General features: G+C 41.0%; 1 protein-coding gene across 1 annotated transcript in view; it reads left to right on the top strand.

Moving 5' to 3' along the window:
• Positions 1-1,126: 1,126 nt before the first annotated feature.
• GARIN2 (golgi associated RAB2 interactor family member 2) overlaps positions 1,127-22,627 on the top strand; it is a gene marked incomplete at both ends in the record, with an annotated part of 36,808 nt that continues 15,307 nt past the window's right edge. Inside the window, 5 exons of the mRNA XM_079913563.1 lie at positions 1,127-1,285; positions 4,368-4,567; positions 5,272-5,788; positions 8,823-9,070; positions 15,024-15,052. Coding sequence (XP_079769689.1) covers positions 1,127-1,285; positions 4,368-4,567; positions 5,272-5,788; positions 8,823-9,070; positions 15,024-15,052 — 1,153 coding nt within the window. The remainder of the gene's footprint in view (positions 1,286-4,367; positions 4,568-5,271; positions 5,789-8,822; positions 9,071-15,023; positions 15,053-22,627) is intronic.

Raw genomic sequence — 22,627 nt, 5'->3', positions numbered from 1 at the left:
ATTTTCCATCCTCTCTGTTTCAGCTGATGGTTGTTGTTTTATCTCTTTCTCTTTTTTTCCTGAATGATCTGTCTCATTCTTTTTACATTTTGGCTCCTCTGGACTATTTCACTTTCTCTTGAGTTATTTCACTTTCCCTATGTTCATGTGTAAGACGCGCTGGAGGGGGGCATTGTGTTGTCACCAGCAGAAGGTCTGATGAGAATTCCCAGGGTCACACGCTCATGGGATAGCAGGCAGCGGTGACCTCTGTGTCCCAGGCCCTGGCTGGGACAGAGATGGGGCATGTTCACTGCTACTCTCTAGCTTGGCCAGGGAAAGGAAAAGAAGGATCTCTGAGAAAGGACTGAGGTGGAAATAAACATTCAGAACTTACTGCTTTCCTCTAACCGGCATGGAGTTTGTGAAGAAGGAAGAGTGACCTTCTGAAGGTTTGAACAGAATTGCATTCTAGGACCTGTTCCTTTCTTGGAACTCTGTGATTTCTGGTAGATGAAAGGTAAAATCCAATGATGTAGAGCCATTGGTGTCTACTGAAGCAGGTTCTGGAGAGAGAGCCAGAGCGACAGCAGGAGAGGTACAGCTGTCAGTGACTAGATAGATACCCACTGTTCACTAAGCCTCGGTAGTGGGTGAATGGTCAGGAAGAGATGGTCTCAGGTTAGTATGGTATACCCTACTTACAGAAAAGGACTTTAGGCCTATGCATACTGGGAAGGATAGAGGTACCATTAATTAGGAAGGTGGAAAATAATGGTTTGGGGAGGGGGGATGCTGAGAGGCCTCCCCTAACCACCCTAACTAATTTCTGTTGCCAGTCCCACACCCCAGACACTTTCTATCACATGGATCTGATCCAGAGTCTTTGTAGCCCTTATCATCCAACATCTTCTTGCTTACTCGCTGTTTCCCCAGAGACTGTAACCTGCGTGAGGGCAGGCATCTTATTGGTCTTATTCACATGGATCTCCAGTGCCCATCACAGTCCCTGGAATGTCGTAGATGTTGATAAAATTTGTTGAATTAGTGGAAAAGTGAGGCGACTTAATTATTATATTAGATTTTCTCTGTCTCTGTTCACTGTATTTCCATTTCTTCAACTTTCTGAGGTTTATACATAAGCACAATGAAGAAGAATGACAGCAAGTCTACTATGAGTATTGACGAGCAAGATGACATCTGTGTCCCAGGCTCCAAGGATCCAGGAGAGCTTCAAAATGTGTTGGATGAAGGAGAGTATGCCCCTTTTGTATCTCCTCCCATATTAGAGAGCAGTTTTATCCAGGTAAATAATAATTGAGCCCTGAATTAAGTTCTAATAACTTTGGTAATTAATTTTCTCAAAGACAACAGAAAAGGTTGGAAAAATTGTTTTAATGTGGCAAGGGAATGTGTGATACAATTAAAGGAACGGTTTGGGAACTTCAAACAACCTAAAATAATTATGATGTAAAAGGAAAATTCATTTCAAATTTTCCCAACAAACTCTTACCTAGAAATTCTGCCCCAAGTCTACTGAAATTTTCATTCTATCATCATCTCCCCAAAACTACACAAAGAGATTATAGTCATTTTTAGAATATTCTGCCACAGGAAAGCACTCAGATAACTCCTTAACTTAGGAGACATTTTAAAGAATAACATCTATGACACAACTAGGGATTAAAATGCATTTTGGTTCTTAGTTCTGAAGGTAAAATATAATTGTCAAATTGTGCCAGGGAGAAAAGTTTCCTTCTCCTGAAAATGTACCTACATGATGAATGAAACTACACTTCAATGCATTTGAGAGCAATTCTAACTTTCCGCTAAACATTCAACATTAAATTATTCAGACAGGGGCTTCCCTGACGGTCCAGTGGTTAAGACTCTGTGCTTCTGCTGCAGTGGAGTGCAGGTTCGATCACTGGTTGGGGAAGTTCCGCATGCTGTGAGGTATGGCCAAAGGGAAAAAAAAGAAAACTCAGACAAAGAAACAGGGAAATGAGTTCAATGGTGTTGGCCATACCCTTAAACTTCCTGAAAATGTCACAACCAAGTCTAACGTGAAACATGCCCATTTAAGCAGCTCCTCGGCTGATTCTACAAAGGAGTGACAGGAACGACAACATACACACATTCTCTGCACTGACGGGAGACCTCCTCACTTCCAGACACCATAGGAGGGAGGTGATGCCTCAAAGAACACTAATGTTTAAGTCATGCCCCAGAAGGCATGAGATGCTGTGATTTGATGCTCTTTACCTTCTGTGCGCTTCTTTCCTACTAATAATCTTTTTATTTTATTTTTCACACTTCTGCAAATAACCATTTTCAAGCTCTAATGAACACTGGGAGAGGCAGTCAAATAACCATTTTCAAGCTTTTCAATAACCATTTTCAAGCTTTTTTCAAATAACCATTTTCAAGCTCTAATGAACACTGGGAGAGGCAGTCAGCATTCTATAAATCAGACATGGCCCCATGTCTTAACTGGGTATGTTATTCCCTTTAACACACACAACCTCTTGTGGTCAGTATGTCTTTGGCAGCAAGTTATCAAGGTTCCTGACTCAACTGTGAGCGAAAAAGAACAATTATCTCAAGTAGAGTGAAAGAACCACAGGACACCAACTCACTCTTGGGAGTCATCAGGGACCCGGGTTGTCTCTTTTTGTTGTCACCCTCAAATTCACTCCCTTCGTGATATCACATGCAAACAGGACATGACAGCTGCCAGCAACGGAAGGGATGTGTCTCATCCTTGAACTGTCTGTGAGGGCTGAGAACCCTTTCCCAGAGCCTCCAGGAGGCCCCCAGCAGTGTCTCATTGGCCAGGGCCTGCTGAGAGCAATCACTGGCCAGGGGATGGAATGGATCACCATGACCAGTTTAGGTGGATCAGGATTTAGCTCCTCAGCTGGGGCAGCATCCCTGAGGGGTGGATACTGGACAAAACCAGAATTCCATTAATCCGATGAATAGGAGCATGGCTTTGGGTAGGTAATCAATAGTGTAGGCTACAATCTCTTTCTAAATATATTTGCTTTTAAGTCATTTATTTTTTTGAAGCAGTTAATGTACAGCTGAGAAACCAAGTGTTTCCCCTTTCTGGCTTCCTTCACATCCCTGTCTACCCACTTTCCAGTCTCCTCCTCTTCCAACTGGCAGAGATTCTCAGCCAGTCTATGTCCCACATTGTTCAGGTCTCAGCTAGAGGTCCCTTCCTCAGGGGAGGATTTTCTGACCCTATGGTAAGGGTGTGCTGGAGCTGGCCGATTGGTAAGTGTTCAGGAAGTTTACAAGTCAGTTGTTAAACACAGCCATCGTTAAGAATTAAATTGTATAAACTTATAAATAAAACTATTCAGGGGCTTCCCTGGTGGCGCCGTGGTTGAGAGTCTGCCTGCTGATGCAGGGGACGCGGGTTCGTGTCCCAGTCCGGGAAGATCCCACATGCCACGGAGCGGCTAGGCCCGTAAGCCATGGCTGCTGAGCCTGCGCGTCCAGAGCCTGTGCTCTGCAACGGGAGAGGCCACAAGAGTGAGAGGCCTGCATAACGCAAAAAAAAATAAAAATAAAACTATTCAAAACAAAGGCAACAAGGGATTTCCCTGGTGGTCCAGTGGGTAAGACTCTGCACTTCCAATGCAGGGGGCCTGGGTTTGAGCCCTGGTCGGGGAACTAGATCCCGCATGCATGCCACAACTAAGAGTCTGCATGCTGCAACTAAGAAGTCCACATGCTGTGACTAAAAGCCCACATGCCGCAACTAAGACCCAGTACAGCGGAAATAAATAAATAAGTAAATGTTTTTTTTTAAAGTACCCCCCCCCAAAAAAAACCAAAGGCAACAAATACTCAAAACTCATCATTCCTATTATATTACTACATTGTACTATTATCTTGAGGTTATGGATACAAGTTTGACTTCTGGGAGAATCAATTGGTTGTATGGATTTAACATAAAGAGTATGGTATATCATTGTCTGTAAATTGTGTGCTACTCATCTTTTATACCAGTGAAATTGATAATAAACTTATGAGTATCTCCCGAGAGACAGTGGTTACACACTTATCAGCACACCATTGCCTTCCTCCTCCCAAGTCAAGTTTTCTGTGATGTGCTCCACAGCACAGCACCCTGAACTTATACTCAGTAACACTTACAACAACACTTAGTGACATACTTGTTTAATGTTCGCCTCCCCCAGTGGACCCCACAGGTCAGAGACTGTGTCTGTCTGTTCTCTGTGATATCTCTAAGAATTCACTTGAACAAAGGCATCATGGTTCATTTCTCCTTTATTCCTACACTGCTTGGGTAAACGAGGTTGTCAGGGCCACACACTTTAACAGAAAACTCCTCTTCCTGTTCTCTGCCTCAGGTCAACAGGAGAGGTGAATCCATTTACCTTCATAACCGAGCCAACTGGGTGACTGTAGGCATCTGCTCTTCCAGTCCCACCCTCAAGACCCCCAACGTGATGCTGTTGGCACATCTGACACCCGCCGCCCAGAAAGATTCAGAACCCCTTTTTAAAAGTCTTCTGACATCTCCTTCTCCGGAGAATGTGGTGCTTACCAGGTGAGTTACAAAGAGAAGAGGTTAAAGACCTCTCAGAAAACATGCTTTGCCCCTGAGGAGCTGAGAATAGAAACACAGATGACAAGTGGTCCAAGGGAGCATCTCACTTGTGCTCCCTGCTGCAGATGAGAGAGTCACATCCTTAAAGTCTGGGGAGATAGTTTGACAACCTGGAAGTCAAACAGGCCATTCACTTTTCAAAACTTAAACCTAAGTAACAGGAACTGAAGGCTCATAATAAAATGCCTCTCTAGAACATTCCCCCCACCCTATCCCAACTTCCATCAGAATTAGCTCTGGTCTTGTCTCAAGCCACCAACTTGCTGTAGGACCCACAGAAAATCACTAACTTCTCTCAGTCTCAACCTTGCAGGATTAACTAAATGGGACAACTTCTCCTAAATAAATAGTAAATAGTTGATATTTTAGTTCATTAGAGTCTTAGTATGATTCAGGCCAGATGGCCCTCAGGAGCCTGATTACATGTACTAAAAATCAAAGTTTTGACCCTCAAAAGCTAAGAACCAGACCTGGGAACATATGGCCACAAGAAGGTCCTGCCCCATCCCATGCCTGCCCCTCCCCAGGCCTGTCAGAGAGACACGCCTGTTGTCCTGAGTCTCACGCCACAAACTGCTATAAAAGGAAAGTCCTCATGATAGTTTCCAATCAGGCCTCCAGATGATATTTGCATTTGTCTGCAGGTTTCTCCCTCTGCAGTTTGTGACTCTTTCTGTGCATGATGCTGAGAATATGCGCATCAAAGTAAAGCTGGTGAGTGGCCGAGCCTACTACCTACAGCTCTGTGCCCCTGCATGCAAACAAGACACCCTATTCCGTCAGTGGGTGGAACTCATCTCCCTCTTGAATGAGGAGAAAGCCAAAGCTTCCAAAGTGTCAGAAGTCTTCAGCCTCTCAGAAATCAAAAACAGCACAGACATCACAGGGTCAGTGGACATCACGGATATTGCAGCCTTCACAGCTGTACAGACCCCACACCTGTACACATGTTCAGACCTCATCAATGGCATAGAAAGCATTGATTTCTCAGAATTCACGGACATCACCGATGTCACCGATGTCACAGATACTCCAGAAAATGAGGTCACCGAGGCCCCGGATATAAGGATTGTCACAGAAGTCACAGAAGTCACGGACATCTGCAATGTCACAGTGGTGTTTGAAAATGATGACATACTCAGGGCCAAGCGGGAGGAAGAGGTATGTGACATGGAAGACTTTCATTCTCTAATAATCACTCTCTTTCACCTTCTTTGGTAAAAGCTACCTGACATCGATTATCAAAATGCTATGGAACTTACTCTTAGTAACCTAATATTAACAATGAGTTCCGCTACCTGAACCCTGGTGTAAAAGAGTTGTAAGATGTTCCCTGAAACAGGCAGTGCACATCCATACCATACAACTTAACCCTGTAGAAAGCTATGGTGGGATAAAAGGAACTTTGGTATCAGAGTCAGAAGCCCTGGGTTGGAATCTTGCCCTGCTGCATGTTAGTTTGGCCAAGTCACTGAACCTGCATGAGTCTGTTTCCTCACCTCTCAAATGAGGATATTAATATCATGCAAGGGCTATATTAAGGTTTAAATGTACACAAAAGTATGAAGTATACTGAAGGATAGGGTGAAATTTCAATAAGAAGTGAAGGTGGAAATAAGAAAATAAAATACCCAAAGTGAGCATCTTTAGAAAGGGCCAGAAAGTGGAAAAACACAGAAACACATCTGAGAATAAATCAGTTTGGCTGGAGCATAACATATGTGGAAAATATTAGGATATAGGATGGAAAGTTGCTTGCAAACCTTGAATGCCAAAATAAGAAGTGTAGACTCAGTCCTTGGGCAAACCTTAGCCACAAAATCTCTGTGTAAGGGAGTGAAAGCTGTGTTTTTAAAAGATTAGTCTGATGGAAGGATGGATGGCAGGTAAAGAGATCAGTGTGTAGACTGCTGCTGAGAAACCTCCGTGGGGCCCACAACAGAAAAATGGCAGAGGGCAAAGATGGACATTTCCAGAAGAAGAAAACGCTAGCTAATGAATTTAGTGGGAAAGTTTTACCTCACTAGTAATCAAAGAAATGCAAACTTGAAAAAAATTTCATCTATAAAACTGCTAATTAAAAGAATAAAAATAGTCAGTGTCGGGCTTCCCTGGTGGCACAGTGGTTGAGAGTCCACCTGCTGATGCAGAGGACGCAGGTTCGTGCCCCGGTCCGGGAAGATTCCACATGCCGCGGAGCAGCTGGGCCCGTGAGCTATGGCCGCTGAGCCTGCGCCTCCGGAGCCTGTGCTCCGCAACTGGAGAGGCCACAGCAGTGAGAGGCCCGCGTACCGCAAAAAAAAAAAAAAAAATAGTCAGTGTTAGTAAAGGTGGGGTCACCTTGGAATTTGTAAAGATTCATGGTAGGGTGAGAATTGGAACAAACTTTCTTGAAATCATTATGAGTCAAGAACCTAGAAATGTTGACACCCTTTGACTCAGTGATTCCACTTTTAAGAATCTTTCTTAAGGAGTTAATCATCAATAGGAATGAGGATTTAGCTATAAAGATGTTAATCATACCACATCTATACCATGTTTATAAAAATGAAATAATGAAAATACGGAAGTAAACTAAACATCCACCACAGAGAAATGGCTAAATGAATTTAAATCCACAAAGGTCAGGTACCATGTTTATCTCATTCAGGAGCAACCACAGTGACTGGCAAGATCATAGTCACTCAGGAAATATTTGTTAAACGAATGACTACTCTGTAGCTGTTAAAATTGTTGGAGAATTTTTCTTTACTTGGAAAAATGTTTATGATGTAAACCTGAGTGAAAAATGAAGTAAAGAATATGATCCTTATTACATAAAAATGCATGTAAACACACAGACAATAGGAGGGGGAAAAGTCATATTATTAATAGTAGTTTATTTCTAGATTGCAAGTTTATAAGCAATTGATGTTTTCTTCTTTATATATTTCTGAATTTTCTGTTTCCTACAATAAAAATAATTTTTAATTAGAAAAATTCAAGTAGCTTTACACAGTTTTTAATAACATGGGGAAATTTTTATAATAAATCATTAAGTGAAAAATGTGGGATATGACCACAAAGCAGACACATTCAAAATAAATAAATGGACAGAAAGATCGCAATGAAATGTGTCATGGTAGTTATTTCTGGCCTGTGGCATCAAGCAAGCAATAATTTTCTCCCTCTAACTTTATATCTCTTAGGATTTTCTAAATATTCTATGATAAATATACATTACTTTCATTGTCAGAAAAATATGTTTTAGCTTTAGAGAAGATTATTGCATTATTTTCAAGGAACAGCCATAGAGGTGATGGACTATGTAATGACAAAGGGAGGAAGAAGGTGCAGATGTGAAGGACATCAGAGAGACGGAGTCTTTTTTTAAAGATTTATTATTTATTTATTTTAATTTTTGGCTGCATAGGGTCTTAGTTGCAGTACGCGGGATCTTTCATTGCGGAGCATGGGCTTCTCTCTGGTTGTGGTGTGCGGGCTTCAGGGCTCATGGTCTCTGTAGTCTGCGGCACGTGGGATCTCAGTTCCCTGACCAGGGATCGAACCCACGTCCCCTGCATTGGAAGGCAGATTCTTTACCACTGGACCACCAGAGAAGTCCAAGAGAGACAGAGTCCTTAAGACCGGCTGACCTATTGCTCTGAGGCCTGAGAGAGATTCTAAGGAAGGTGGGGAGCGACAGAAGTGGTGTATTAACAGAAACCAGGACATTAGAACGGGAGATATTTTAGGGTACTAAGTTTTAGATTCTAAGTCTTTTGAAAAACAAACTCTTTAGTATTACTAGGAACCTCCAACTTCTGTCACCTATTAGATGCTCTTAAATCAAGAGCAACCTTGGATTGGGGAGCAGGTGTCAAGGCATTTCTAGAAAACCTTCCTTTCCTGCCAATTCAGGGAGAGGAAGTCCTGCAATTGAGTCCTAATTTTCTTGTGTGAGGTGACATTGGTATACCTGACCACATGAGTTTTAGCATGTGCTGTGTCAGGTCCCCATGCTGCCAGCCTCCAGCGCCCACCGGGGCTCTTCTCAATGGCTGTGCAATACCAAGCCTCACCCCCCTCATCATTGTGCCTGTGCACTTGAGGCCACTCAGTAAATATAGATGAAATAATTACTGCTCCTTAAATAATCTGCTTCTGTATGATGCTCTTCTGCTCCCTGATTTGCTGCCGCCTGTTATTTTCAAAGGAAAAAATGGAAAATATTCTGAAGGCTGGTTGTCTACAATATACAAAAATTAAGAATGAGTTTAGAGAATCCTCAAAACATGTCACCATCTCAAACCTAATGCTAACTTTCGAAGGTGAAAGATGTTTTCAAACTACCTTGACTCCAGAAGAAGGTGAGACAAATAAATCCAAAGAGATGAGCGATAGGCCCTCTGAAATAAGGCCAACAGACTCTAAAAGCACAGCTCTCAAGGCTGAAGAATCCAGGTATGTGAGGCAGGGAAATGCCAAGTGATGCTAAGATGTGAAGTATGTAAATAAGTGCATGCTTTCAAGTCCCTGCAACTAGGGCATTGTTTGCTGAAGATCCTCAGACATACATACAATGTAATTGAATGATAACATAATCAACTCAATTATCCACATTTGGTTCAACCTTGTCTAATTTTTATTTTCACACCAACTTCTCACACCATTCAGTTGGCATTCTGGGCCATCTGCCTGGTGTCAGTGGTGTGTGCTGAAGAAAACAACAGAATCACGATGTCCACATTTTGGAGTTAGAGGCTAGAGTATTTACAGGTATTTTTATCTTTACACTTCTCTGTATTTTCTTCTCTACATATCCCTTACCCTTTTTTTTTTTTTGCGGTACGCGGGCCTCTCACTGTTGTGGCCTCTCCCGTTGCGGAGCACAGGCTCTGGGCGCGCAGGCTCAGCGGCCATGGCTCATGGGCCCAGCTGCTCCGCGGCATGTGGGATCTTCCCGGACTGGGTCACGAACCCGTGTCCCCTGCATCGGCAGGCAGACTCTCAACCACTGCGCCACCAGGGAAGCCCCCCCTTTCCCTTTTCTACATTTCCAATGAATAACTTAATAATCTGAAAAACTATTTTTATAATTGTAATACCCAATTGCAAGATGAATGTGAGAGACACTGTGGTATTATAAAGATAAAAATTAATATGATCATTCTGGAATAACAGCTAATAAGAAACCAGAGAAAAATATAGAGATCTAAATGCTACATTAGCAAGAATGAAAATGAGGAATGTCATGAATTATGTCCAAGCTCTTTTTAAATATAAAAAGGAACAGGGGAAAACAGGGAAACAAACTTTTTAAAAGTTTGACTCACTCATTCAATAATATTTACTGAGCACCTTCTATGTGCTAGAGACTGGAAATACAGCAGTGAAAACGAGTCATGGAGTGTTTCATTCTAGTGGAGGGTATAGATAATAATCAAATAAAGTATATTATGCCGCTGGAATGTGCTGCGAGAAAACAAAAAGTAACAGAAAGATTTGAGGAGGGAGTAGGGATATTTTATATAAGTGGTCAGGAACTGCTTCTCTGAGGAATGGCAGAGATTTGAAGGAAGGGTGGAGCTCTGAGGGAATAGAGTTCCAAGCTGACTGACTGCATTAACAATTATAAATGGGACATGTTAGGTGGTCAGCAAATGATCATTATTGTCACTATTACTTCATTTCCAATAGCGTAGATAAAAGAAAGTTGGCTATTCTGTCAAAACAAAAACAAAAACAGAAAACAAAATATCTTAATTGACTCAGGGTTAAGTGTTCAAAACTGGCTTTCTTCTTAACCTTCTTTCCCAGCTAAGAAGGGGTCCAGGGAAGGAAAGGAATATGGATGATCCTTAGAGGATTCTTAAGCCTTGAAGTCAGAGTAACATTTGCTTTTGCCCCTGGGCAGTCACATTTCTCGCAGTTCTAGGGCCTCTAGATCCAAGTGCCAATACATTCAAGGTGTTGGTGGATCTTGATTATAATTTCAATACTTTTGGTTGTATGCTTCAGCAAAGCATCGTGTCTTATCTAGGGTTTCTATACCATTGGTCCTTTTTTTCTTTTTTGGTGGTACACGGGCCTCTCACTGTTGTGGCCTCTCCCGTTGCGGAGCACAGGCTCCGGACGCGCAGGCTCAGTGTCCATGGCTCACGGGCGGGCCCAGCCGCTCCGCGGCATGTGGCATCTTCCCGGACCCGGGGCACGAACCCGCGTCCCCTGCATCGGCAGGCGGACTCTCAACCACTGCGCCACCAGGGAAGCCCTACCAGTGGTTCTTAATGTGTGGCTGGTCAGCAGCATCACCTGAGAGCCAGTTAATGATGTAAATTCTCAGGCCCACCCCCACCCTGCTGAATCATAAACCCTGGGATAGTCTCAGCATTTTGTGTTGTAATAGGCCTCCCAGTGGTTCAAATGTACAATCAGTTTCGAGAACTGTTGCCTTATGAGAAGCCATTCCTAGGTACAAAGCAGGGCTGAGCAAGGCTTGTGAGGGCTTCTCCTGAGGCCCCGGAGCCAAAATGGGGATTCCCCTTCATAGCCATAGGAAGAACAATCAGGTCAAATTCAAGGGAGGCTTCTTCAGAAATTTTTCCCATATGACCAAGAGCTTTGAAGTTTGGATTTAAAAATATATTAAAAATCAATTCATATAGATAACTAATGAGAACCTGTTGTTCTCAGGAACTCTACTCAATGCTCTGTGGTGGACCTAAATGGGAAGGAAATCCAAAAAAGAGGGTATATATGTATACATATAGCTGATTCACTTCACTGTACAGCAGAAACTAACACAACATTGTAAATCAACTATACCCCAATTAAAAAAAAATCAATTCATGTCTTTTTCTTCTCTGATTGCCATAGCTAGGACTTCCAAAACTATGTTGAATAAAAGTGGTGAGAGTGGACATTCTTGTCTTATTCCTAATCTTAGAGGAAATGCTTTCAGTTTTTCACCATTGACATGATATTAGCTGTGGGTTTGTCATACATGGGCTTTATTATCTTGAGGTAGGTTCCCTCTATGCCCACTTTCTGGAGAGCTTTTTATCATAAATGGGTGTTGAATTTTGTCAAAAGCTTTTTCTGCATCTATTGAGATGATCATGGTTTTTATTCTTCAATTTGTTGATGTGGTATGTCATACTGATTGATTTGCAAATATTGAAAAATCCTTGCATCCCTGGGATAAATCCCACTTGATCATGGTGTATGATCCTTTTAATGTATTGCTGGATTTGATTAGCTGGAATTTTGTTGAGGATATTTTCATCTAAGTTCATCAGTGATATTGGCCTGTAATTTTCTTTTTTTGTAGTATCTTTGTCTGGTTTTGGTATCAGGGTGATGGTGGCCTCATAGACTGAGTTTGCAGGTGTTCCTTCCTCTGCAATTTTTTGGAATAGCTTCAGAGGATAGGTGTTAACTCTTCTCTAAATGTTTGATAGAATTCAGCTGTGAAGCCATCTGGTCCTGGACTTTTTTGCATGTTGGGAGTTTTTAAATCACAGATTCAATTTCAGTACTTATGTTTGGTCTGTTCATATTTTCTATTTCTTCCTGGTTCAGTCTTGGGAGATTGTACCTCTCTAAGAATTTGTCCATTTCTTCTAGGTTGTCCATTTTGGGGGCATATAGTTGCTTGTAGTAGTCTCTTATGATCCTTTGTATTTCTGTGGTGTCAGCTGTAACTTCTTCTTTTTCATTTCTAATTTTATTGATTTGAGCCCTCTACCTTTTTTTCTGGATGAGCCTGGCTAAAGGTTTATCAATTTTGTTTATCCTTTCAAAGAACCAGATTTTAGTTCATTGATCTTTTCTATTGATTTCTTCATCTCTATTTCGTTTGTTTCCGCTCTGATCTTCATGATTTCTTTCCTTCTACTAAATTTGGATTTTGTTTTTTCTTTCTCTAGTTGCTTTAGGTGTAAAGTTAGGTTGTTTGAGATTTTTCTTGTTTCCTGAAGTAAGATTGTATTTATATAAACTTCCCTCTTAGAACTGCATTTGCTGCGTCCCATAGGTTTTGGATCGTCGTATTTTTATTTTCATTTTTTTCTAGGTATTTTTTTTCAATTTCCTGTTAGATTTCTTCAGTGATCCATTGGTTGTTTAGTAGCATATTGTTTAGCCTCCATGTATTTGTGGGCTTTTGCAGTTTTTTTCTTGTAGTTGATTTCTTAAGTTCATAGCATTGTAGTAGGAAAAGATGCTTGATATGATTTCAATTTTCTTAAGTTCACTGAGGCTTGTTTTGTGGCCCATCATGTGATCTGTCCTGGAGAATGTTCCATATGCACTTAAAAAGAATGTGTATTCTGCTGCTTTCGGTTGGAATGCTTTTATTTATTTTCCAGATGGAAGAAACTTTCCTGCTTCAGATTGAGGGTGGAGAAGTAGCTGAAATAGAGAAATTTCCCTCAGGACACTGATCTATTATTTCTTGATGGTAACCACTGAGTTCTTTCAGTGGAACTAAATAATGCCCAGGAGGACTACTGGAAGTCTGATGTGTTAGAGGAGAAAGAAGGAAGGGAGATTTAAAAAGTAACCAATCGGTGCTTTCCTGGTGGCACAGTGGTTGAGAGTCCACCTGCCGATGCAGGGGACACGGGTTCGTGCCCCGGTCTGGAAAGATCCCATATGCCGCGGAGCGGCTGGGCCCGTGAGCCATGGCCGCTGAGCCTGCGCGTGCGGAGCCTGTGCTCTGCAACGGGAGGGGCCACAACAGTGAGAGGCCCGTGTACCGCAAAAAAAAAAAAAAAAAGTCATCAATCATCTGTCAGAAGTAGTGAGAGAAAAACAAAGAATGTAAGAGGCAAAGGTATAGAAGCAGGTGCCACTCAATAGAAAATATATCTTTTGCTGTGTATGAGTATGACTTTCATAGAAAAGCATAAGATTTCTAAAAAACAAATGAGATAAAATTGAATCCATCCAATCTAGCAATTTGTCCTAAATAATAATTAATCAAGTCTGATCATTCTGACATCTTCCTTCTGCTTTATTTCATTCATTATGTCTCAAACTCTGTCCCGCCCTTGTCTAAGGCTTCAGAAACACACAGTTCAAAATCTAACAAGGTTAACTGTTTAAATCATTTCAACTTCTTTCCTTGCCCTTTTGCAAATAATAGATGCCCTGAAGCACTGGGTTAACTTTTAATGCCTTTAAAAAAAGAAACTTAAAAAAAAATAATTAGTAAACTTTTTTTAAGTACAGTTTTAGATTTACAGAATAATTGAGGACATAGTACATACAGCCCCATATACCCACCCCACAGCCACCTCCTCACCCTCCTCTCATCCCCAGTTTCCCCTATTATTAACACCTGCATTGGTGTGGTACATTTGTTACAATTAATGAACAATATTGATATATTATTATTAACTATAGTCCCTAGTTTAAGGTTCACTCTCTGTGTTGCACAGTTTTGTGGGTTTTGACACATGCATACTGACAATGTATCCACATAAAGAACAGTCTCACTACCCTAAAAATCCTCTGAGCATTAGATAAGCTCTTAGCAGTTTTTTTAAATATTAAAAATTGTAGAGAGAACTTAAGTTTTTAGGTTGAAAAATGATCTGCAGGTGCAAAATTTTGTTAGTCTCACTATTATGATCACTATTAGAAATGATGAGAAAATGAATGCCTATATAAATAGCAAAAATCTTAGAATTTTAAAGATTGAAAAGGATCTTGGTTGGCAAATCCCAAACTCTTCCAGGCCCTGCCCTTCAGTCTCTCAGCTTCCTGTGTGATCTATCTGCTGACCCTACTGTAGAGAAAGAAAGAAATAGTGATCAAACAGCTGACTCTGTTTACGGAAGCCCCAGAGCAGCAGCAGTTAGCTTCTTGGAGTCTCAACCTCAAATGAATTTTCAGGGGCTCGAGAGGTAGCATGTTAGGGATGGTCACAGCCTCACTGAGTGACAGGTGATAGTTACAATAAAAATAGGTTAGGGCTTCCCTGGTGGCGCAGTGGTTGAGAGTCCGCCTGCCAATGCAGGGGACGCGGGTTCGTGCCCTGGTCCAGGAGGATCCTGCGTGCAGCGGAGCGGCTGGGCCTGCGCGTCCGGAGCCTGTGCTCCGCAACGGGAGAGGCCACAGCAGTGAGAGGCCCGCGTACCACAAAAAAAAAAAAAAAAAAATAGCTTATATGTAATTACATACAACTCACTTTTACAGCTTTTACATGTTGGATAGCTTACATGTTATGAAAATTTAGGTAATTTTACTCTAAGATGTATTATAATGAATAATTCCCTTGGCTTGCTAAATATGTTTCATTACTACCTACAAAGTACTTAAAGAATGATTATCTCATACTTAGTAGTTCTTTTCTAAGTATTTGTGGTTATACTGCCAAAACTTTGAAATGTGCTATTTATTTTTACAGGAGCAGGAGAACTGATTCAGACACTTCAGGTATGAAACAAATTCCACTACATTTCTTTGTGATCCCTGGTATCAAGCAGTCACCTCTGGGTCCTAGAACAGAGTAGTTAAGAACAAAGGAATCCAGCTAGATGTTTTGATGCATTCCCTTTCCTGCCTTTGCTCCATTGTGAGAGTCCTATCCTGCAGAAACTGCCTCAAAGACTATATTCATGCTATCTTTCAAGTGGTAGGCATCACTTTGCTTTTTTCTGTGCTGATAGAGTTCCCTAGTTCCCTGAATGTCTAACTCACTGGGCGTGAACCACTCCCGAGGTAGCTCTGCGGGCAGAACCTGAACATGATACGGCCTCTTATTCCTACTGATTTGGAAGGGAATTGATCCACAGCACAATTTCTTGGTAAATCTAAAACCACCTAGCCCCTCTTTTCTTCCTGCTTACGTCTTTGGCTTCTGCTTCGCTGTCAGGTGATACCATTTAATTACCATTTTCCTTACATATTTCCATGGCTCAGGATCTTTAACCTGTAACAAGTATTTGAAGTAGAGGCTGTCTTGTAGGCACCGGTGGAGATTTCTCCCCTTACTTGCTGCTGACCCACTTCTAAGTTACTGTCTAACTTCTGGGGGGGGAGGGTAGAATGGGCCTCAGCTCCAGTCATGCACATAAAAGAACATCATGGAAGGAACACAGAAGCACACTTAACTAAATGTAAATGGAGAGGAAAAAAATACCAAAAACACTTGAAGACATTTTTAGTCACTTTTGCAAGAGTACTACCAAAAAAAAAAAAAAGCAAATGATTGGTGGGGAGGGCTAAATGGGTGAAGGGGATCAAGTGTATGGTGACAGAAGGAAAATAAATTTTTGGTGGGGAGCACATTGTAAGATATACAGAAATAGAAATATAAAGTTGTACACATGGAATTCATATAATGTTATAAATAAATGTTAGCTCAATAAAATTTTTAAAAAGCAAATGATTATAGGAAAGCTATTTATACAAGTGGGATTTGTCTTTGGGCCTTCCCACTGGAATTTAGTGTCCAAAAAACCAGGTGAACTTCACTGTAATATGGTTTTACCTATATTCCAATCTACAGTATTAAACCTGAAAACAATGTAGGAAAATGCTATCATAGTTTATAAGAAAAATACAAAATTTTATTCGCAATATATAGAATTTTCATCTATCAATTTCTATCCCAAATTTTATTTCAAAAAGAAATCAAATCTGTAAAAATTCCAGAGATATCCTACACCGGCAAACATTTTCCTCTTATTTTCTAAAGACAAGGATAAATCTAGCAAGAGCCTTACCACTAATACATAATTAGTGCAGGAGCATATAATTAGTACATTCTTTGTACATTCTGAAGCACTCCTTATTTTAGCCATAGAAATTTGAAATTAATGTAGGACATTGATAACTTTTATTTTCATCTTATATGTGACTGATTCTTTTACCTGTCTTCTGGCACAAACTCAATTTTGTTCAACTGAACGAGCATTCATTGCCTATCTATTATATATGAGGCACTGTGACAGGCTCTGGGAGAGATTAAAAATAAATAACAGGACCTATTACCTGGCCTCAAGACATGTGCACAAATAACATAAATAGGAATGTTATAGGCCCTATATGAGAAAAGTGGAGAACTAATTTTAGCTCAAGAGAGAAAATCATGAAAGATTCTACGAAGGAAGCAGTATTTGAGTTAGGAAAGGGGAAACAAGGACATCCTGGATATAAGGAACAGTGTGGGCAAAATCAAAGGAATGAGACAGGGCTGGGCATGTTGAATTTAGGAGTAGTGAGAGAGGCAGCTGGAAAGCAAGGCAGGAGTCAGGTCATGGAGGTTTTAATCCACACTAAGGAGTTTGGAAAGTACTACTTGGTAGGTAAGGAGGAGTCACTGAAAGCCAAGGAAATGACAAAATTAGTATTACATTTTAGGATGAATACTCTGACTGCAGTCTCTAAGAGAAGCTGGAAGAGGCTAGAGGCAGAATGTCATTATAATAGTCTAGGTGAAGGGTACCAAAGTCTTGGCCAGGCAAGAAGCAATGAGATGAGAACAAGGACATGAACACACAGTCAACAAGCTTTAATGACTAAACTACCTGTGTGGACACGAGAAAAAAAGGACTGAGGAGGACAGAGTTTGGGAGGCCACATGACTAGGAGGTAGTGAGTCCATGAAGCAAGCTGGGAAAAGGAAGAAAATCTGGAAGGAAAAGGTGAAGAAATGAGCTATGAAACACTGAACTGAGAATCAAAAGCCCTAGGTTTGAGTCCTAACTGCACTTCCTCTGTTTCATGAACGCATCATTTAATCTCTCTGGGCCTCAGTTTCCTCAGCTATCAAATGTGTGTGCGTATGGGTGGGGGAACGAGGAGGGCGCGACTGGCTGTCCCAAGGCCCTTTCTGCTGCTGTGATTTTCTTAGCTCCCATTTGTGGTCCTGGTGGCGCATCTATGTAAATTTACCAGGCAGCTTGAAATGGGGCTCTGGAAATCAGGAGCTGAGGAAAGATATGGCAAACGTGCAGCGAAATTCCCCTCTTGCGCTTGTTAAATCACGAAGATGGTACAATATGCACGTTTGGCGTGCGGTTTTCACGAAGTATTAATTATTTTCCCTGTTTGTTTTCTTTCATGTACTTTCTCATTCTTCCCGCTTTCCTTTCCTATATCCTCTCACTTTTCCTCACTTAGGATTGTACAGTTTTTCAATGTTCCCTCTGATTAGCATTTCTTTCCCCCTTATCACACTCTTCTGAATCACTTCTTTTTTCCCCTTTCACACTCAACACTCTTCACCCCAAGAAAAGCAAAGATTAGTAGAATTTTAATCCCTTGTCCCATTGAATTTAGACTGAATGTAGACGGAAAGTGAGTTTGTAAATCTGATTTCTATTCTAGGCAGGAGCCAGAATAATCACTGCTCCCACGGCAGTAAAACAAATCACTGTTTCTATTAACCCCATCAGATTCACATTCACACAACTCCTGGGCAGGGCTAGTTGGGGACCATGGTCTCCAATTCATCTCTCCAACCTCTCAGCAGTTTGAAAGAATGACATTTCTTCTCCTTTTTGAGTAAGGTTTTGGGTAAAGTGGCACTTCAAATGTACTGTTTTTATGAAAAGGCTACAAGGCAGGGCCCAGGCTAAACCCATCTTCTCTGGATCTGGGTCCATCTTTCTCCTTTATTGACTTTCAACTTCTTACCTTTCTAAGCTTTATTCTCCTTAACTTTGCTGATTTCTTTACAGTGAGCCCAAACAATAGGTTTATCTATAATCCCGTGTTATTCTTCCAAGATGGAAAGAAATGAGACAAAGGATAGAGATTCAAGAAATAAGAAAAAGAGGGCTTCCCTGGTGGCGCAGTGGTTGAGAGTCCGCCTGCCGATGCAGGGGACACGGGTTTGTGCCCCCAAACCCGGTCCAGGACAATCCCACATGCCGCGGAGCGGCTGGGCCCGTGAGCCGTGGCCGCTGAGCCTGCGCGTCCGGAGCCTGTGCTCCGCAACGGGAGAGGCCAGAACAGTGAGAGGCCCGCGAACCACCACCACCCCCACCCCCGCCCCGGCAAAAAAGAAACAGGGAACTCATTTAAGAAATACTGGGAGTCCTCCCCTCCCCCACCCATCTTTCTTTTCCACTTTCCTCTTAACTACCGCAAATCAAACCCTTGGAATCCTAAGCAGCCAGGTTCATTCTCTGTTTATGAAACCAGGGCTAAAAAGAAAAAGAGTGGGAGAAACTGTGAAATTTAACAATGGGCTCCATCGGAAAGAATAAACACATTTTTGATGAGACATTTTGGAACATCATTTGAATTTAAGACTCAAATTTAAGTTCTCTCTACTTCTGTGACATTTTTCTCTCCTGTTTTTGGCTTTTTTCTCTCCTCACTTCCTCTCTCTCTCTCTAGTGATCTCTCTTCCACCTTGTCCCAGTATTTTCTGGCTCTCTCCTCTCCTGTCAAATCCTCTTCTAATTTCCTCAGTCTTGTGCCTCATCTGTCCTCCCTTTCTCAGGGGAATACATGTGAAGAAAGGAAAGTAAAACAAGAAAAGGCCAATGGAAAAAAACAAGTAAGACAACCTAAAGGTAATTTTTACAATTATAAGTCTATAGATATAAATGACAGACATGACTTTTTCACAAAAAGCTGTCAATAAACTGAATCTTTTAACATTGAATCTTATTACTTCTACTGTAGTAACAATAGAGGTGGAATGGAATATTGAGATATTGTTGTGGCTTCTGCTCTAGAATCCACCAGTGGTCAAAATGTAACATCAGCACAGGGCAAGAAGGCGCTTCAGGTGAGGCACTGGCAGGGAATTACTTGCTACTGCTTTTACAGTGATTCCTTTCTCATTGCTACCTTCCTCTTTGCTCCCTTATCATACTGTTTCCCAACCTGCTTTCTCAGATTAGCCAACACAGCCAAAGCCTCTTACTTTCATACCAAAATTATACAGATATTCACAGAGTCCCTGCAGGGCTGCCATGTACAATTGTGCAGATTGGACACTGCACAGAGTTGGGGGTCCCATTCACGTTGTAGTCTCTGTGCAATGAATAACTTGCACAGCTGTATGTGGTGGCATACAGTATTCTAAATTTCTTTGAGACACTAGCTTTACAGTGAGTTACTTATGAATGAAACTTCTCTCAGTTGCCTCTCCCAATATAGCTAATGCTGTGTGTGTGTGTGAGAGAGAGAGAGAGACTGCATGTGTGTGTGTGTGCATATGTACACACATGCGTTTAAGGCTGAATTCACACAATTGAAGGGAAGTTTGGTGAAACAGGGGTGGCTTCAGCAGGAAGCACATGCCCATCTTATCAGGGCTCTGATGATGGAATTGAGGTGCCTACCCTCTTTTCCGCCTTTCTGTCACTCTGTCACCAAAGTCAGTTTAGCATTTGAGCACTGAGTTTATTAACAGGGCCCCACCCAGGTGCACACCATGGGCCAGAGATAATGCACCAGAGAAAAACAATGTGGCCAAAAAATAACAAATGTTCACACACCATAATCCCCTGGCCTTCACATACTCTCCTTAGTCTGTGCTGTTCTTTTGTCACTTCTTAATAGTGTTATTAAGAGCATACACTATTAAGTATGCTCTTAACAGTGTTCTATGGTGGTGGACAGTGAAGGGATGGCACTCAGGGTGATATGCTGATTCCTATACCCACCTAGGGAGAGTCCCAAGCCCAGCTACTTCTCAATATATTATAGCATTTAGAGAGAGAAGTTCCTTTAAAAAGCTAACCCAATATTCTACAGTGATTTCATCCTTTCATTGATACATTCTATAACATGAAATTTCAAATATTGTGGTCTCATTAAGAGATCTACAAATGCAAAGAAGGGCAAAAATGATGATATACATAATGTATTTAAATCTTGACTTCAGAAATGCAAAAAGTGGCTCCCAAATATTTAAATTGTGAATCGCTAATATATGGGAAAAGGTAGATGATTTTTTTATGTGGTGAAAAAAGTTTGCTACTAATAAAGACTTCGTATTATTACAACTGAAATAATGTGAAAGTTACTTGGCCCCTTATTTACAATGAGCATAAATTATGTGTATGTAAATCTCACATATATATGACTTATTTCAGGACTCAGTTTAGCATAGATCAAGAACTTGCAAATAATTCAATGACAATATCTATAAGTCTTAAAGAATAAAAGCCCATAATTTTAATCTTGACTTTTTGATTTATTAGATTATTACATGGTAGAAATAACTTTTAAGAACAAAAATTTTAAGAAATTAAGAAGTTCCTTTAATATTGCATCAACTTCTAGATTTAAAAAATGAGATCTTACCTGTCCAAAGGATATTTATTGTTATATTAAGAAGAAATGCTGTATTGTATTATAAATGTAATTTTACTTATTTCAATCACTTATTTTACTCATGTTTAGTTACTTTAAGTTTTATACTTAACAGTAATAACTTTAAAAGATTCTGTATTTCAGACTTTTGAATTAATTGAACTGACTCCGTCTTTTTTTCTTTGCCAGATGAATACAAACTACTAAACTAAAAAACAAGCACAGCTCAGGAAATAACAATCGAAGGAAGGGAAAACAAAGCAGTGTCTTCCATGTGGCAGAAATAAAGGCTACTACTGCTCATTAAGCATTTAATCCATGTCAATCTAATTTCTTAAATCTTAATTATTGTAATTGTGCGTACCGATTTTTTTTTTCGGTATGCGGGCCTCTCACTGTTGTGGCCTCTCGCATTGCGGAGCGCAGGCTCCGGACGCGCAGGCTCAGCGGCCATGGCTCACGGGCCCAGCTGCTCCGCGGTATGTGGGATCTTCCTGGACCAGGGCACGAGCCCGTGTCCCCTGCATCGGCAGGCGGACTCTCAACCACTGCGCCACCAGGGAAGCCCGTGAGTACTGATTTTAAAATAAGTAGAGAACTATACAAACTATAAGATTTTCAATTCGTAAACTCACTTTTATCTGTAGAGCTTCTTTTCTTTGGGGTTGTTGGATAAATATGTTATTCTCTTTGGTTTTACTTTTTCTCATTTGGACATTAGCCCACCACTGTGTTGTTTCTAACATTGGACACTCTGGGGTCCTTGAAGGTGGGACCATGTTCTTTCCGTCTTTGTGTTCCAGTGAGCAGCTGGCCTAAGAGGCAATACTTAGGGAATCAATGAATGCCATTTTCAAACAGGTTGTTTTAAACTCTCTACACTTCCAAGACATTCGTATCATATAAGCAAACAATCCTACTCCAGATATTTACTCAAGAAAAATAAAAACATGTTCACCACAAGACATATGTTCAAAACAAGACTTATACACAAACTCCCATAGGAGTTTTGTTTATAATAACCAAAATCTGAAAACAACCCAAATACCCGCCAACAGAGAAACAGTTCAACAAACTGTGGTACTGTGTATTCATACAGTGATACTAAATAACAACAACAAAACGAGATGCAACAACAACAATGAAGTCAGATACAAAAAGAATACATACTATATGATTCCATTTATATGAACATTGAGAAGGTAAAACCAATTTATAAAAACAGATTAGGTCAGTGGTTGCATGGGATCAGGGTGGGCTGGAAGGTATTGACTGCAAGTGGTAAAGGACACTCTTTGAGGTGAAGGAAAGTTCTATATCTTGACTGGTAGTGGTAGTACATTGGTGTATACCAATTGGTAGTACAGTGGTAGTACACTGGTGTATGCATTTATCTAACTTAACACTTTAAAGTGGGTGCATTTTATTGAATATAAATTATACCTCAATGAAACGATTTTTTTAAGGCAGTACCATTTTTTTTTTTTTTTTTTTTTTTTTTTTTGCGGTACGCTGGCCTCTCACTGTTGTGGCCTCTCCTGTTGCGGAGCAACAGGCTCCGGACACACAGGTTCAGCGGCCATGGCTCACAGCCACAGCCGCTCCACGGCATGTGGGATCTTCCCGGACTGGGGCACGAACCCGTGTCCCCTGCATCGGCAGATGGACTCTCAACCACTGCGCCACCAGGGAAGCCCAGTACCATATATTTATAGAAGAAAAGAAACT

Source organism: Stenella coeruleoalba (assembly GCF_951394435.1).
Source record: "Stenella coeruleoalba genome assembly, chromosome: 2".
In the NCBI taxonomy this organism is placed as follows: Eukaryota; Metazoa; Chordata; class Mammalia; order Artiodactyla; family Delphinidae; genus Stenella; species Stenella coeruleoalba.
This window is presented reverse-complemented; position numbering and strand designations above follow the sequence as displayed.